The sequence below is a fragment of the Triturus cristatus genome, chromosome 12 (assembly GCF_964204655.1).
Source record: "Triturus cristatus chromosome 12, aTriCri1.1, whole genome shotgun sequence".
NCBI classification, from domain to species: Eukaryota; Metazoa; Chordata; class Amphibia; order Caudata; family Salamandridae; genus Triturus; species Triturus cristatus.
Window position 1 is genome coordinate 99,806,851 of NC_140595.1, and position 17,852 is coordinate 99,824,702.

Consider the following 17,852-nt stretch of genomic DNA (forward strand, 5'->3'; position numbering starts at 1 on the left):
AGCCTCAGGTACACAGAGAGCGAAGCTTTGGGTATCACGAAGAATAAGCCTTGGATACCAGGACTTCCGGTTCTCATGTGGGATGAGTGCTGAGCTTCGGATCTAGAAGTACTGAGGCTTGGGTATCATGAACGCCAAGGTTTGAATATCAGGAGAACCGTAACTAATCCTCGGATACAAGTAATACTGGACCTTGGGTACCACAAACATCACCTTACTTCAGATACCAAGACTTTAGTGTCTCCGGTATATGGAGTACGGAGCCTTTGGTACAAGCAGCATCGATCCTTGGATACCACGAGAACCAGACTGTGGATACAAGGCTACTATGCCTCAGGGATTAAGAGGATTCGGCCTAGTTTACCAGGTCCTCAGAGTCTCAGGTATCAGAGTTACTGAGCCTCAGGGACATGCAAGACTGAGCCTTGGGTGTCATGAACACCATCTTTGGATACCAGGATCTCTATGCCTCAAGTATCTGGAGTACTGAGCTTCCAGTACCAGGAGTACTGAGTCTTGAGTATCATGAACATCAAGCTCTAGATGCTGGGACATCTGTGCCTGTGGCATCAGGGGGATTGAGCCTCCGGTAGAAGGAGCACCAAGCTTTGGGTAGGATATGCAGCAAGCGGTGGGTCGTTAGAGCTCCATGCCTAGAGTGTCAGGAGTATGGAGCCTCGAGTACCAGGAATACTGAGCTTTAGGTATTATGAACATCACCAAGTTTCCGATGCCAGGACCACCTTGTCTCCGGAATCAAGAGTTCTGAGAGTCAGGTGCTTCAAAGTTCAGGTCTAGCAGCACAAATATTCTGGTATAAGCCGCGGACCTTAAATACAAGAGATACTGAACCACAGGCCCAATACGAGTCATCTTTTGGTACCTTGAGTTCAGAGTCTTGATAACCAGAGCACAGAAGCATCAAGTACCAAAAGCATTGAGCATCACAAAAAATGAACCATATGCTTCAAATGGCAAAATGCTGAATCTTATACACTAAACCTTGGTAGCTCCAAGGATTGTGTACTACTATGAGTTCTGAGCCTTATGTACCAAATCTCAATTACCAGGTGCGTGAAGTTCTGACACTAAAAGCCCAAGTTTCAGGTAGCAGAAATGTTAAGCCATACAAGATTCACCAAAGTGCCAGCACCAGAAGTAACAAGGCTTGGACACTAGGGTTGCGTAGCTTCAGGAACATGCAGCGCCTAGCCTACAAGCACCCAGCCTTGGGTACCAGGAATGCCAAATCTCATCCAATCATTTGGAGTAAACACCCTTTGTTTTACTACAGCAAAGCCATATTAACAATCAGCTGTATGTTGGAGTGGTACGCAAGTGTACTAATGAAGAGACAAACACTGGCAAAACGAATGCACGGGCAGTCAATGATCATCATACCATACAAGAGAGATGCTCTCTGAAGAAGGGGGGGGGGGCATGTATAAACCACACTATGGGGACCAGTCTGGTCCTCATAGCGTGGGTAAACCATGAAAAAACCTGACAAACACTATCTTTGTGAGGACCGGTGCGTTATGAGGACCAGTCCCCGTAGTGTGTTTAGGTACTCTCGAGTGAGTGTATCAAAAAACTAAAAGTGCGGTTAGGTTAGGTTAGGTTAGTGTGTGAGTGTGAGTGTGAGTGTGAGTGTGAGTGTGTGTGTGTGTGTGATGACTCATGAGAGGCAAAGCTTCGACTGAGTTATGTAGCCCCTCCCTCAACAATGGAAATAAATAGCATATTATACTCTGTGCATCTGCATATATGGTTTATGCCATGCCATTTTCATTTAATATTATGTTTTAGCAAAAGGTATTTATAGAAACCCGGATGCAAAGTGTTAAAATTGTGCAGTAAGGCAAAACCATATTGAAAAGCCACATGACTGAGTTATTGGGCCACATTTATTGCCACTGCCATCCAGTTAATTGCTTTTAATATTTGGCTGCCACAAATATGAAAAAAAATATGACCTGTTAGTATTGTTGAAGGTAACTTGTTTCTCATACTGGTTCATCACAGCCTCAGATGAGAACCCACAAGGAAAATACATTCTTGAAATCTTAGATGCAATTTAATCTCACATCCATGTTTGCACATCACAAGGTCCTACCTGTGGGAGTGACGGGGCGCCTTAGTCGGGGCTGCTGGAACCGCATGCCTGTGGGGGTTAACTGGATTCTCAAAGGTACCAGGACTGATTTCCCTCAGTTCCCCATGCTCCGGCCGGAACAGTGGCACGGAGTCTTTGGTGGGAGTCCGAAGCAGAGGCAGACGCATTGTGCTGGACACGTTCCTCCTCGCGGAGGTTGAAGGCGACTCTCGATGGGTTGCCCTGCGTGTGTAAGACGTTCCTTGACTGGATGATCCCTCCTGTCTGTAAGAATCTCTGTTGGCATGCTGTCCCCATTCTGTCCTGTGCTCCGTCTCGCGGAGGGTGGAAGTCCTCTGGTTGAACTGTTCCTCGGGTTTTAGTAATGGCTGCCCTTGGTCAGTCCTTCCAAATTTCTGGTGGCGTGAATGCCGGGGGTAAGACTCAAACCTGTCCAGTGGAGGTGGCCTGTAGGCCTCAGGGTGTCGGTGAAGCGGTACAGAAGGGAGCAAAGGTGCCACCTCCGCATTCCCATTGGTGTGAAGAGGGTAAGATGGCCGCCGAGCTGCGTAGGGGAACTGGCCCGGATGTTGTTCATGAAATGGAGGATTGGTGCGCACGCTTTGAGGATGAGGTTCCACACCAGCTCCCCAGCTGCTCTCCGCCGTGGATGCTAGACAAGCCCTGCTCCGCTCCATGATTCCAAGGCCACAGGTCTGGGAGCATGGCGACCAAGGGCCCCAGACGCTCCACACCCCTGGGACCTTACTTCCGCCTCCTTCGATCTCCAAGGCCTGCCGAGATTTCCTCCGAGTGGGCTGAAAAATAAAATAGCATTAGAAGTCTTTACATATCCATCAGATTGTCAATGCAAGTGCTACACCTTACTAAGAGGTGCTCAAAAACACAGGGGGTAGGGCCTCTGCCCGATACTTGCAGCGGCCTACAGTGAAATAATGGACTGTAATGAAATACAATGATTTACCTTCAGACAAGGGTTTCTGAAAGGCTAGAGGGGCTGAGAAAGCCAATGGAACAACAACAGTTGCTACATAGAATTCCTAAATTGATAATAAGGAGTGGCATTGTTCTGGGTAGCATTCTATTCTATCATTTTATTGCACACTGTGCCATTACTGGCATGACTTTGGGCTGACTCTGCTCTCTGCCTACCAGTCCTTCAGAGACAGACAGGCAGTGTTTTATTTATACTGGTAATTTTAATTTCGGACTGGAAATTATTTTAATGTTGGACGTTGACCTAGGGCAAAATAGATGGACAGAACGAGAAGAAAGAACAATGAAGAGAAAGATAAGAAAACAATGGCAAAGAGATAAATAAACCTGTAATGAAAAAGAAGCTAGAAGAGTGATATAAAAGGACAGGAAATGAAGGGTAGACGAAAAATAACAGGCTTGTGGTGGAATCAAGACTGGGCAGTGTTGTGTCAAGCAACCCTGGCATTCAGCAGCAGACTGATAAGAGTAAGTGTCAGCCCCTTGCCGTTATGTTTTTTTTCATAATTTAACTGCTCACAAAGGACAGACTCTGTCACGGCCCTACTGTCCATTTTGAAGCACCGCCATGTTGGATATGTTCCATATTTCCTACATCCTGCTTCACTCCGCTACAGGGGGAAAGGAGAGATAGAGAAGAAAAAAAAAAGGGAAACAGTGGGACAGGTTTTAAAGTTTTTACCAGGGCTGTTTTGATTTCCAGTCTGGCCCTCTGTAAGGAGACCCTGTTCGTGAAGTCTGTCCAGTGTTGGCTTTTTGCCGGGGTCTTGGTCCTTGTACCACAACAGATCACGCGCACAGAATGTTTACATCTAGACATGAGAACGGTTACGTCATTAGATGGACGTTCCACTGACTCTGCCAAAAACAAAGTCTGCGCAGTGTGCACAAGACGCGCCATTCGAGGCGCACACACCCTCCATCTTCGAGGCGCCGCATTCGATCTACTGCTGGGTGGGTCTTTGATCAGTGGGGTACGGACTGTTCATGTCTGTGGGATTGTTTGGAGCACGATGTATGAAACTAGTACTGCCTAGATGCCCGCCTCCAATCAGTGACTGGTGCATGCTGCGAGGGGGCACGCAGGGCTTGCGCCCGGTGCCTGGCTTTGACGCGACCCCATAACCATACATGCCAACATTTAAGGACAGGGACGTAGGATATTTAAATAAATAAATAAAAATCGGGAGAATTAAAATTCCCCATTGACTATTGTAGAAAATGCAATTTCAGGCAGGAGACAGCTAAAAGAAAGATATTTTTGGCTTGAAACATCGCTAGTCTCCCGCCTGAATCGGGTCTATTGGCATGTATGCTGTCGATGGTGCATTAATACAGTTGGTGCGCTGCAATAGAGGGACACACACACACGGGTTGATGGCTAGTGTGGGCCAGAAGTCTCGAGCGACCCCGGCCTGTTTATTTAAGCCTTCTGGCCACGCCTGGCCAGAAGGTGATACAATGTGTGTATCTGTGTCCGGGTAGGGGTTCAGGGACAGCTAGCGGTGAATAACTAGACCGCTACATCCCACCCCAAATCAGTTCAAGACAAAACAAAATAAAATAATGATTAACACACAAAATCAGCAAGTCTTTGATTCGGCTTTGGATTGGGTCTCAAGTCATACCGATGTTGACGGGTACCTCCCCTCGGACTGGCCATCTCTGCTGCGCTGGGCAAGTCTCTTGGTCTTGGGTCAAGAGGTATCGCTGGCACTGCTGGGTTTGGAGCCAGGTCATTAGTGGTGCCCGTGATCATGTCTTTACACATGCCTTCTCCACTACAGGATGCCCCGGGCCTTGGTCTTTCACCCTCCGGAGAGGGGACCCTCTTAAACCATGAGACGTTTTGGGTAATAACTTCTCCGTTCTTCTCAGCGGTGACAGTAGTCTCTCTGACTGTCTTGATGAGCCATAGTCCCGGTTCGTAAGGTGTGCAGAATTTTCCTCCGCTGCGACAGCTCCTTACCAGGATGACACACCCTGGCACCATCTGCCGGATACGTGCTCTTCGCCGCCGACTTGCTTTCCTGTTGGTTGCTGACCTCCGAGCTTGTGCGTTTGCGGGGTCGTATGGTTCTGGCTTCCAGTTTTCAGCTACAGGGATAGTATCCTGCCTGTGCCCGGATAGCATCAGCGACCACGGGGATCTCTGGGTTGTGCAGTACTTCGAAACTCCTGCAGGAATTTCTGGAGGGCAACCTCTGGGTATGACTGTTCGGCCACTGCTACGAGTAAGATTCTGTTCAGGGTCCGCATGAATCGTTCAGGCTCGCCGTTGGCTTGTGGCCATTGTGGGGTGATGCCTTACTCCCAGGCGGAATAGGAATTACTTGAACTTATTCCCTTGGAATGGGGGTCCATTGTCTGTTGTAAGTACGTGTGGCAGCCCAAATAATGCAAAGGTCTTCTCCAGCATTGGTAGGATGTGTTCGAATGCGGTTGAGGGCAGCACTTCCAAGACTGGGTATTTCGTGTAGCCATCCACAAGAACGGCAGTTACTCGTCCGTCTGGAAAACTCCAGAAATCAAGGCTTACCCACGACTATGGCGACGGGGCAGGGTCTTTGGTTATCACAGGAGCTGGTGATTCCAGGCCACCAGTGAGTTGACATGCTCGGCACCCACGCACAAAGTCATCCACGGCCTCTTCCAGACCAGGGAACCTCACTTTTTCCCTCATCCGGGCTTTCATTCTTCTCGTGCCTTGGTGACCTTCATGTGCCAGAGCAGTTGCTCATTCTTGAAGGCTCAGGGGTATGACGATGCGTGAGCCTCACACTATGCCACTTGCTGCAGCGCTCAGCTCTTCATGGATTCTCCATACTTTCCCTAGGCGGGACCGGTCAGATTCGTTCCATCCATTGACGTCGTGGAGGAACCCAGTCCACAAGCCTTTCTGTAGCGCTTCCAACACCTTTCCTAGAACCGTGTCTGTTAGTGTGTGAGCTTCAATTTCCGAAATGGTGAGGGCTTTTGGACAGGCCCACTGAGCGACCATGTTGACGAAGTCTTCAGTCCACTTCTCTTGATTGGAGGTTTCTTCTGCGAGAGCGGCTGGATGGCTGACAAAAAGTCAGCTGGGTTCTTGGCACTTGGCCGGTAGACTAACTCCAATTGGTAGTGCTGGAGTTGGATTGCCCATCTCTCGATTCTAGGTGGCGGATGAGGTGCGGTCCCCGTGAATAACAGGAGGAGCGGTTGATGGTCAGTTATGACGCGGAATGGGTGCCCACTGATATAGAGATGAAAATGGTTGCAGGTCCACTTGATGGCAAGTGCTTCGCGTTCAATTTGTGAATATTGTGTCTCCGTTGCAGTTAGTGACTTGCTTGCGAAAGCTAATGGGACCCACGTCCCTGGTTCTGTTTCCTGCGTCAGTAGGGCTCCCAGCCCCACGGGACTGGCGTCCACCATCAGTTCTGTTCGCCGTGAGGTGTCGAAGTATGCCATGGTCGTTTTCTCCAACAAGGCCGACTTCACCTTGCGGAAGGCTTCTTCTTCTTCCTGGCCCCATCTCCAACCGGCGTCTTTCTTCGTCAGGTTTCGCAACGGCTCCACGATGGTCGTGAGGTTGGGTATAAATCTCCCACAGTACGTTGCCATGCCTAAGAAACTCCGAACTTCTGACGCTGTTGTGGGAGCCGGGGCAAGCGGGATGGCTTGTGATTTTCAGGGGTCCACCTTCACACCTTCCTTGCTGAAGACGTATCCAAAAAATTGGATGGAATTCTTGAAGCACTGGCACTTCTCTTTGTGGAGGGTCACTCCGTGTTCTGTGAGGCGCTGGAGAGTGGCGCGGAGCTGGAGGTGATGGTCCTCGAGTGTTGCTGAATGTATCAGGAAGACATCGCTGACATTCAGCACTCCTTGAAGTCCGGACAAAATCTCTCTCACTGCATTCTGGAATATCTCGGCAGCTGACGATATTCCAAAGTTTAGCCTTTTGTACTGCCTGAGCCCCAGGTTTGTCGAGAAAGTGGTGATGTATCTGCTTTCTTCAGCTAACCTCAATTTGTGGTATCCTGCATTGAGGTCCAGCTTGAAGAACCACCTGGACCCATTGAGGTCAGCCAGGATGTTGTCCACCGTTGGCGTCAGGTGTCTTTCTCTTCATATCGCCTGGTTGGACATTAGCATGTCTATGCAGAGTCTGATCTGTCCGGGTTGTTTCGGTTTCTCCGCTATGACCATGGGGGACACCCAGGGGGTTGGTCCAGTTACTTTCTCTATTACCCTTTGTTGCTCCAGTTGTTGTAGTTATTGTTCTACTAGCGGTCGCAAGTGAAACGGGATTCGCCGGTGCCGCAGGGCAACGGGCTTTACTGACGTGTCGATGTGTAGCCGTACCGGTGGTCGCTTCATACTGTATAGTTGCGGGAATAATTCTAGAATGTCCTCTGTTTGTAGCGTCTTAACAGCGTTTGCGAACGTCACCAGGCTTAGGTCCTCAGCGGTGTGGCTTCCCAAGAGAATATCTGCTTACCTGTCGACTACATGAAATGTCGTAACTTCATGGCTTTCCGACTTTACTTGGACAGTCATCTTCCCTTTGAGGGGCAGTGGTGTTTGGCTGCCATATGTGAGGATCCTTATTTTGGACGGCGTGAGCACCGGCCGTGGGTTCAGTTTTTTGTAGTGCTGGCTTCCCATGACATTTACCGAGGCGCCAGTGTTGATGAGGGCTGTGACGGGGGACCCTGCGATTTCGATGGCACATGTCGGCTGAGGACGCCGCCTCTGTTTGAGGTCACTCGCGAATGATATGAGATAGCACTCTTCTTCTTCCTTGGTGGAAGAGTCTTCGAGGCATGATCTATACTGGGTAGGTGTCTTTGGCATTCGTGATGTGTCTCACCGCTCTGGCTGGAGGCATTCGTCCTGGGATCCCTCTGCTCCGCATTCCTCCTCGGCATAAGCTTGAGAAGTGATTGTGGATTCCACACTTCGAACAGGTCTTGCCTTTCGCTGGGCAGGCATTAGGAGCGTGTTCTTCCCTTCCACAGTACCCGCACTGTGGATGTTGCAGTCTTCTGTTGGGCCACTGTCCCCGGTTGCCACGAGTTGGTGTGCGGGCTGCGTCCACCCACTCTGTCTTAATTGTCACGGCTTGATCAGTTGTGGTGTTAAGCGCTGCTTCCATGGCTGTAGCTCTGACTTCGGACAGGTCGTTGGATCGCGCCAGGACAAGCATGTCTTCTAAGGTGATCCGGGGTTGTCTGAGGATGAGTGTCCTCAGGGTTTTATTTCGGCACCCCTGGATGAGCTGCGACCGTACTTCTTTGGCTTGATCTTCTTCAGTGCACGTGCTGGCTAGCTCTCTCAGACGTGCATGGAAAGCATCCATGGATTCGCCCTCCCTCTGACGGGCCTGACGCAATTTAAAACACTCGTAGTCTGTGTTGAGTTGGGGGTTGAAGTGGCCGTTGAGCGCTCTTACTGCCGCTTCATAGTCTGTGGGGGCCTCCGTGTTCGGCAGGTGCACAAATAGTTTGTAGATCTCATCCCCTGCGAAGTGTAACAGCAGTGACCTCTTGACTGCCCCATCTGTTTCTCTGGTGGCAACAAAATAGTTGTCTAGGCAGCCGACCCACACGGTCCACCTCGGGGATGCGGTGGCAGGATCGATTAGTTCACTGAAAGGTGGAAGTGCACTAACTTGGGAGTGCACATGCGCCGTTGGAGCTGCAGGGGCCGCTGGCTGTGGATCTGCTGCTGCTGCGGCTTGATCAGTCATGGCGGAGCGTGGCACGACGGCCTTCTTGCTTTAGGGATGTCTGTGTCTTTGTCCCTTTGTGTGCTTCACCGCAGTGGATTTTGTCAGTGCTTGTTTTTTCCTGGAGTGGTGAGTTGAGCTAGTTGTCTGGCCCTTATTTGCTGAGCTTCATTCACGCAGACTTTGCCATTGGTTGTGTTCTCAAAACTGTTGTACTTTGCCACTGCTTGTTGTTTTACGTGTGTGCACTATGAATTGGCCCGGCGCCGCCACACACACTCTGTCTATTCGGGTCGTGGAGGGTTCCGTGTGCTGGCTGGTGTGCTGGCTGGGGCGCTGCTGCGCATGCGCGCGCTTGGATATACCGTGCGGGCTCTACCGGGGTTCTACCGGGAGCACCAGCGCGTCTTTGGTCAGCGCTGGGACGCTTCTCCTGGCTTGTGGCTCCAGAGCCTCCGCGCTGATGTGCCCACCAGACAGGACCGTTTCTGTTGATTATTCCGACAGGCCGGATCGGACAGTTCATGCCAGCTGAGATGAACGGCGGGGTCTTTGTATCCCACCCTCGTCGCCAGTGTCGGTGGTGCGTTAATACAGTTGGCGCGCTGCAATAGAGGGACACACACAGGCGAGTGTGGGACGGAAGTCCCGAGCGACCCCGGCCCGTTTATTTAAGCCATCTGGCCACGCCTCGCCAGAAGGTGATAGGATAGATAGGATATATGTTTGTATAGCGCTCGAATGCTGGAGCATCTTGGCGCTGGTGTGTGTGGAAGTGGTACAGCCTATGTTACAGGAGCTAGATTGAGGTAAACAGCCAAGTTTTCAGATCTTTCCTAAAGGATTGCCGATTTGACTGAAATCTCATGGCTGTTGGCATTTTGTTCCATAACTTTGCTGCACAGTTTGAAAAGGTTCTTCCACCCCATCTCATTCGCCTAATCCTATCAATTTGGAGAAGGCCCAGATTACTGGATCTTAGAGCGCGAGCGGTGGTATAGGGCATAAACATTTTTTGGATATCCTTAGCCCCTCCCCCGTACAATGCTTTATGAACCAGGCATAAAGCCTTGAATTCCACACACTGTTGCACAGGGAGCCAATGCAGTTCTCCGATTCCTGCCGAGGTTGATTGACCTCTAGGTATATTTAAGAGCAGCCTTGCAGCAGCATTCTGTAATGACTGCAGCTTACTCATCTGGGTTTTATCAATCCCCAACAGCAGAGCATTGCAATAATCAAGTTTAGATCATAAGAGAGCCACCACCACTGTCTTTTGTAATTCCTGCGCAATGAAAGGGAATATCTTTCTCAAAGTTTTTATTAGAAAGAAGCCGGAAGAAGTAAGACTATTTACCTGAGCGGAGAAGTTTAGCTGGCTATCAATGGTGACTCCGAGATTTCTGACCTTGGGCACGGGGCTGGGGCATTCCCCCGCTCTCACCGGCCACCAGGAGTCACTCCACAGAGATCGCCCCTGACCAAACTCACTAACCTCCATCTTGTCGGTGTTAATTTTCAGGAAGCTATGATTCATCCAGGTCATGATCTCAGTAAGGCACGCATGAAACCTAACAGCTGTATCTTCAGGTTGTTTGGCTATCGAGATTATAAGCTGAGAGTCATCTGCATAAGATACCAGGGCGAAACCATGCTTCCTGATGAGTCTGGCCAGGGGAATGAAATAGATGTTAAACATCGTCAGTGATAGGGCTGATCCCTGTGGAACTCCACAGGGAAGATGGAAACTGTCTGACTGCATGCCATCCCAGTACAAGCTCTGCTCCCTCCCCTCCAAAAACAATGAGAGGAGGGTCAGAGCCGAGCCCTCGATCCCCACTTCCTGCAGCCGTTGCACTAACACCGTGTGATTCACGGTGTCAAAAGCTGCTGACAAATCTAATAGTACGAGGACTGCTCTGCCCCCTCGATCAACTATTCTGCGGATCTCCTCAGTTGCTACAATCAGAGCAGGTTCAGTAGAGTGGTATAACCGAAAGCCATGCTGAGTAGAATCCAGCAGGTTGTTGGTGTCCAGGTACTCAGTCAGCACCTTATTCACCGACTTCTCCAAGATTTTAGCTGCTATGGGTAATCCAGCAATCGGGCGATAGTTCTTGGGCTCCGAGGTATCTAGGGTGGATTTTTTCAGGATTGGCCTAATTATTGCTTTTTTCCAACAAACTGGGTAGCTACCTGATTCCAACACTTGATTGACTAGAGGAGTCAATTCATCTCCAATTCTCCTAGCAGCCAGATGCATAATCTCAGGGGGACAAGGGTCTTTGGGTGAACCAGATTTTATAGAAACGAGAAGTGTGTATCGGTTTCTGGGCAGGGTCTCAGGGACAGCTAGCGGTGAATAACTAGACCGCTACATATGCCATAACAGATGTTCATGACACATGTTGCAGGACCCCGGAGTGGGGACTGTGTGGTCCAGGAAGGCAAAGTAAGAAAAGTCGGGAAGGGGTGTTGGCGGGACTCATGTAATAGTCCTACAGCTCTCTCCACCGCAGGAGCTTCAACCAAAGAAATATAGAGCACTCTATAAAACAAGCAGTACGAGACGTCCCGCCTCTGGAACCTGTGGCGTTTGCCACTGCCCTTTGGGGATATTGTACCGCGCTGACAAAAGGCATTTTCTGCAAGTGAGGTGCAGCATTGGTCAAAAGAAAGGAAGAAATAGTGACACAGAGGCTAATGGCGACTGCGTCGCCTCTTAGGAATGCATATGTAATGACGTATGCGTGCTCAAGCGTCATCCTGCAGGTGCGTCGCTACTGATTGGAGATAGAAACGGGAGGCATGCACACCTCGAGGGTTCAAAGCCTTCACAACCAAGGAGATTTTCTCTGAATTAAATTTTCAGGAGAACTCTTTCACCTGAAGCTACATTTTGATGCACGTCACCTCTTAGGAGTGCATATACAATGACGTATGTGTGCTCAAACGTCATCCTGCATGTGCATCGCTACTTATTGAAGATAGATTGGTACATTTACAAAAAAAAAATAATTGCTGCGAAATATGCTGTCTGGCCCACCTAAATAAATAAATAACTAAAAAAGAGAGCTATTGGATTCGTCAGTGTTTTTTGAGCCATGCCGTCTAGTAACAGGTCTGCTGTGCAGCATGGCTGAATTTTTTTTTATAGCCACATGAAACTGCTAATGCATGCCGCATCATAGCATTTTTTTTTTTTTGCTGATGGGGGGACGTGGCTACACGGAGGAAGGGAGGGCGTTCTGGCAGAGAGCAACAATGACATGGGTGGATGTAGAAAAAAGAAAAAAGCAATATGACGTGGCCAGCTGGCCACGTCATAGCACATTTTTAGGTCGAGCCTGGGCAGCGCATGCGCTGCTCTGTGGCATGCTGTACTGGAGTATGGAATAGAAGCCCTGTCCACATTTGTCATTGCCCTTCGTAAATGCTGACTACTAATTCGTTAATAGGCTCTGGTTAGTCCCCCCTTAATACCCCCTTGTCTCCATTTGTAACCTCCCATGTGGACTGGCTCTTTTACTTTGGTTGTTACATGGTACGTCTTTTTTATTCTGTATGCACTATTTTCTTTATGAGTTTCTCCTACTGCAGGCACGACATGCTTTCCTGCAACATTCAGCGTGCCATGCGTGCTTTCACATTCTGAGCAGCCCGGTACAATGACGGCCTCTTCTTTGAATAGGTCTCGCATTTAAATCACAATGTTTTTACTTATGTGTTAATTAGCACAACAGATAAATAAAAGGCGTTGTCATTTACAATGCCAATAGCTTAAACTCTCGCAAATGCAAGACCTATTGCATTGAAAATGATTGTTGTTTTTATTGCCCGGTTGTAGGCAACAGACAGGGTGTGGGCAGGAGGAAATACAGCGAGTCAGGGCTACATGAACTACTGAGGGTGCGAGGGAGGGGTTGAGATCAAGCACACAGACAACCGAGAATGAGAGGGATGGAGCTGATGACAACAGAGGGTGGGAGTGGCTGAGGCCAGGGTCGGACTGAGAACCAAAACCGGCCCTGCCAAACTGATCGGCCGGCCCCCCATGGGGGGACAGGGGGGAGTGTGGCCAAGCTGTTTTCTAGGGCCGGTTTCGGACGATTTAGTTACAGGGGGGGTGATATTGCCGGCCCGGGTAACAAAGACGCCCCCCAGGGGTCCAAAACAAGCCCGCACCCTGGCGGCCCACCGGGGAAATGCCCGGTACCCGCTACGGCCAGTCCGGCCCTGGCGGAGGCTAGCAGATGGACAGCAGATGGTAGGTGTGGAAGGTACATGGTGGGTACCAGTATGAGGATGAGACAGCTCCAAAAAAAGATGCACACTCGTAGAGTGCTCGAAGACAAAGAAAAAAGTAGTGCCTAAATAAATGAGCAGGGGGATGGCGCAAGTAATGCAGCCAGGCTCCAGGGGTGGGACAAACACACAAAGCGAAAGGAAGCCTATGGCAGGGGACCACTATGAAGCAAGTAAATGAGAATGGCAAGCAAATCAACCAGTTGTAAGTAATCTGTGGCATATAACCTCTAAGTCAGAAAGCAAAAGGTCTTGAAAAAAACAGCTCATATGCTGTCTACATGAGACCTAAAAGTGACACTCAGGGGGTGGAGGCCCGCAGAGGAGTGGGTGGGTGACCGTTCAAATGAAAATATAGTCCAGTGTGGGTAGAAGTGGAAAAGCGGCACATGAGGGAGAGAGCAATATGGGGCATGGGAGGAGCATTCGAGGGAAGGAGCAAAACATGTTGGCAATTTCAGAAGCACACCAGGGAGAGAGAAACTCAGACCATGGGGTTGGGTGTAGTTTGGCAGGGGAGAAACATGAGAGTAAGAGAGAGCAGCACTTGATTGAGAGAGCAACATAGAATGAAGGGGACAAGCAAACCAGGGAGAGAGCTGGAAAACACATGCAAACTCATGGAATATTTAACTAAAAAGAAAAAAGGAATTCTCCAATAGTGAACAGTGGAAGGATACAAACTAGCCAGTCAAAATATGATAAAGAGGCTACATAGGCAAACAGAAGAAGAGGAAAGCAAGCCAAGGAAATCCAACAAATAAGAAGAAACCAAATTATTGCAGTGACAGTAAAGCCAACCTGTAGTAAGCAATGGGTGAGCTTCAAGCCTACTGTAAGGTCCAGGCAAGCCAGAAATAGTTTTTTTTGCAACCAGACAGCTTGCGCTTTCTGCTAGGCAAGACATAAACATGCGTCGAACAGAAAAGAGAGCAAAGGTATTTATTTTCTTGAAGGTACCCTATCGGGGCAGGTTTTAAGCCTATACAGTTTTAATAAATGTTTCTGGTTTCTCTTTGGAGAGTGACTGGAAGAAAAGAGTTATACAAGAAAATAAGGAGGTTATTCAACAGGGTGGTATTACTGAAAGGCCTGTCTGGGTCTGGCTAGTGTCACACACAAGTAGTATCAGGCCTTTACACAAATCATAAATCACACAATAGGCGGAAGAGTTTGTGTTCATCTTCCACCCTTCCAGCACTTAGAGATCCGGGAAGCCATTGACACCCTTGTAGGGAGTTTAACCCTTTCATTGCCCTATGGCCATTTGGACACACAAAAATATACTGGGCTTAGTTACCTCAGGGCTTTTAGATGCAATTCTTAAACAAAAAGAAGAGGTTACCGACACAATACTCAATCAGTGACAAAGGCATTGATTCCACATCACCATGACTTTGGTCGAAGAAAAAACCTAGATGCTTGTGAAAAGTTGTCAAGATCCCGGGAGTGCAGAGAAACCTTCCAAATGCCATATATGTGGAATGTAAATATTAACAACATTACATTATCTGCCCGATAAGGTCTGTGAGGGAGGAGAGGCGCAAGGCAGGTTTAAAAAAGTTTTGGCATAGCCAATAGGCCTGGCCTTTGTATATGTGTTTTTGGGTTGTTTTTTTTACATTTTATCTTTGCATGTATATGCATTAGAAATTAAAAAAAACCTTTAAAAGTAAATAATTATGGACATATTGTTCCACCAGCCCTGGCAGTATAGTGCACCGATTTTTAGGCAGATGCAGCACACACATGATGAGGGAAAACGTATTGTCACTCACAGTGCATGAAAGCTCATGGCTTAAGTGGGCTTACCCAGACCCACATTCTGTATGTGTGACAGGCAGAGGAAAAATGTGAGTGACAACTTGAATGAGCAAAACACCTTAAAGTATGTTTATATGAATGCATGTTCATTTATGACATTTTATATGTTTCTGAAGCCGCCTCTAGGGCAGACCTAAAAAGGTTTCCCAGTAATGGGAGGCATGCACACCTCAAGGGTGTAAAGGCTCCAGCACCAAAGAGATTTTTTTCCCAGTGACATTTTCAGGAGAACTCTGTTTCAACTAAAGCTACATTTTGATGTACTTTGTTACAATCATTGTTACACTGCAGAGATGTCTGCCCTGCTTCCTGCTACGTTTTACAGTAACTTTGTTTCATCCATGTTACAGTGCAGAGAAGTCTGCCTTGCTCCCTGTTACATTTTGCAGTAACTTGTTTTCATGCATTGTTACATTGTAGATAAGTCTGTCCTGCTTCCTGCTACCTTTCACAGTAACTTTGTTTCATTCATGTTACACTGTTGAGATGTCTGCCGTGCTTCCTGCTTTATTTTACCGTAACTTTGTTTCATTCATTGTTACAGTGTAGATAAGTCTGCCCTGCTTCCTCCCACACTTTATAGTAACTTTGTTTCATTCATTGTTACATTGTAGATAAGTCTGCCCTGCTTCCTGCAATATTTTAAAGTAACTGTTTTATTCATTGTTACATTGTAGATAAGTCTGCCTTTCTTCCTGCTACATTTTGCAGTAACTTTGTTTCATTCATGTTACATTGTAGATAAGTCTGCCCTGCTTCCTCCTACATTTTACCGTAACTTTGTTTCATTCATTGTTACATTGTAGATAAGTCTGCCCTGCTTCCTCCTACATTTTACAGTAACTGTTTTATTTATTGTTACATTGTAGATAAGTCTGCCCTGCTTCCTCCTACATTTTACAGTAACTGTTTTATTTATTGTTACATTGTAGCTACGTCTGCCTTGCTTCCTCCTACATTTTACAGTAACTTTGTTTCATTCATGTTACACTGTAGAGACGTCTGCCCTGCTTCCTGCTACATTTTTCAGTAACTTGTTTTCTTTCATGTTACATTGTGGATAAGTCTGCCCTGCTTCCTCCTAAATTTTACAGTAACTTTGTTTGATTCATTGTTACACTGTAGAGACGTTTGCCCGGCTTCCTGCTACGTTTTACTTTTCAATCACTTGTTACATTGAAGGTGGCACGGGCCCATTTACCGGCACAAGTCCAAAGCCGATTGCTTTTAAGGACTCAGGAGGTCACTTAGATGGTAGCTGCCTGGGTGCACCACCCTAAATGGGTGGAACTCCAGCCCGCCAAACTTGAAATGCCTATACTCTATTTCGAGTTGGCGTAAGAGCTGGTTTACGCGGTGAAGCCTGTTTAGGAGGAGAATCAGCACACAACGGAGAGTGATAGAAAACATGTATTCTCATGGAGTGCTAAAAGAAACAAGCATTAAAAATGCAATAGGTCTCCCCTTTCATTAAGTTAAAGCCATTTGCTTTGCTATACAATACCATTAGCAAAGCAAATGGCTTTAACTTAATCAAAGGTGAGACCTATTGCATTTTCAATGCTTGTTTCAAATGTTGCACACGAGTACTGGCGGCTGTGCAACATGCTTTAAGGGGGGGGAGCGATATGATGCGGTTCGTGTTAGCTGCGTCAAAGGGCTTTTTTTCTTTTTTAAGCCATGTTGCACAGCATGTCGCACTTCTGTGCAACATGTAAAAAAACATTGACAAAGCCCAAAAAAATGCATAGACGAAACTTATTAGCTTTGCCAATGCTTGTTATTTTTTATCTTTTTTGATGTCTACCGATGGTTATGTAAATGTCCATGAGGCTCCATATGCTTGAGGCAAAGGCCAGGGAGTAATTTATTGCCCCTGGCTTTCGATGGCACAGGGGATGACGACCCTGGGTGTGAGTTGCTTTCCATTGGCATTGGCCAGGTTGATACAAGGGATAAAGCTCTGTGAATGTTCTTGTTGCCACCACAAGTGGCGCGTCTCCCGGTCTAAAGACCAGGAAGCATTCTCACCGTCACCAGCATTTACTGGCATCAGAAGGGGGCAAACGTCACATTGTTCCCTAGGCCTTACTCTCACAGGGGCCCAACACTGTGGGCAAACAGGCAGCAAGTCGCAGGCACAGTGTGTTTCCCCAGCACGGGTCATTGGTAATTCTCACCCGCACATGCTGCAACTAAGCTGCGAGAGTCAGGCAAGCTGTGCTCACTGCTGACTGGATGTGCGCGCGCTCATAGGCCCTGCGCACGCATGCTGTGCGCTCAGCACCCAAGATTCTCCTGCCTCTCTCTCAGCCTCAGGTGTGAGTGATAGTGATGAATCGGTGGGTCCTATAATTCTCTGCAGCGGGACCAACTTTGTTCCATCCCGTGACAAGATTCCTGTCGGCAGGAACGGAGCAGAGACTGAGGAACCAAGACAACCTGTTCTTACCCCAGTCGCGACCTCCAGGCCTTCAAGTGTCACTGATGGCCACTAAGCCGATGTATCCATTTTCAAATTACAAAGGTGTATTCTGTACAAATGTGGATTGTTTCACTTCAGCATATTAGATTGTATCATCTCACTTAACGCCCTTTAATACAACTGATAGTGAACCACCACCTTTGTGGGGTGAGGGAATTTGTTTTAAATTGGTGACTAAAGAAGCAGGTCGGTAGTTGTGTGCTTCCTGTACCAGCCTTCAATGTTGTTATTGAAGGAGCAACATTATGGTCTACTAAACCATATATGTGAGAGATTTCTGCACACAACACATTCTTAACTTAATTACTTTCATGTGCTCTCAGATGTGATAAGCATTGAAAAGGAGGCAAGGTGAAGAAAACAACTGCCCAGAGTCACACAGTTTGGTCATGCTGGGACTGAAACCAGAT

General features: G+C 47.9%; 1 protein-coding gene across 2 annotated transcripts in view; it reads right to left on the reverse strand.

Moving 5' to 3' along the window:
• ADAMTSL4 (ADAMTS like 4) overlaps nucleotides 1-17,852 on the reverse strand; it is a 264,753-nt gene that overhangs the window by 196,453 nt on the left and 50,448 nt on the right. For both annotated transcript variants that reach the window (XM_085639415.1, XM_085639416.1), the window contains exon 4: nucleotides 2,117-2,913. In XM_085639415.1, the coding sequence (XP_085495541.1) occupies nucleotides 2,117-2,913 (797 nt within the window). The remainder of the gene's footprint in view (nucleotides 1-2,116; nucleotides 2,914-17,852) is intronic.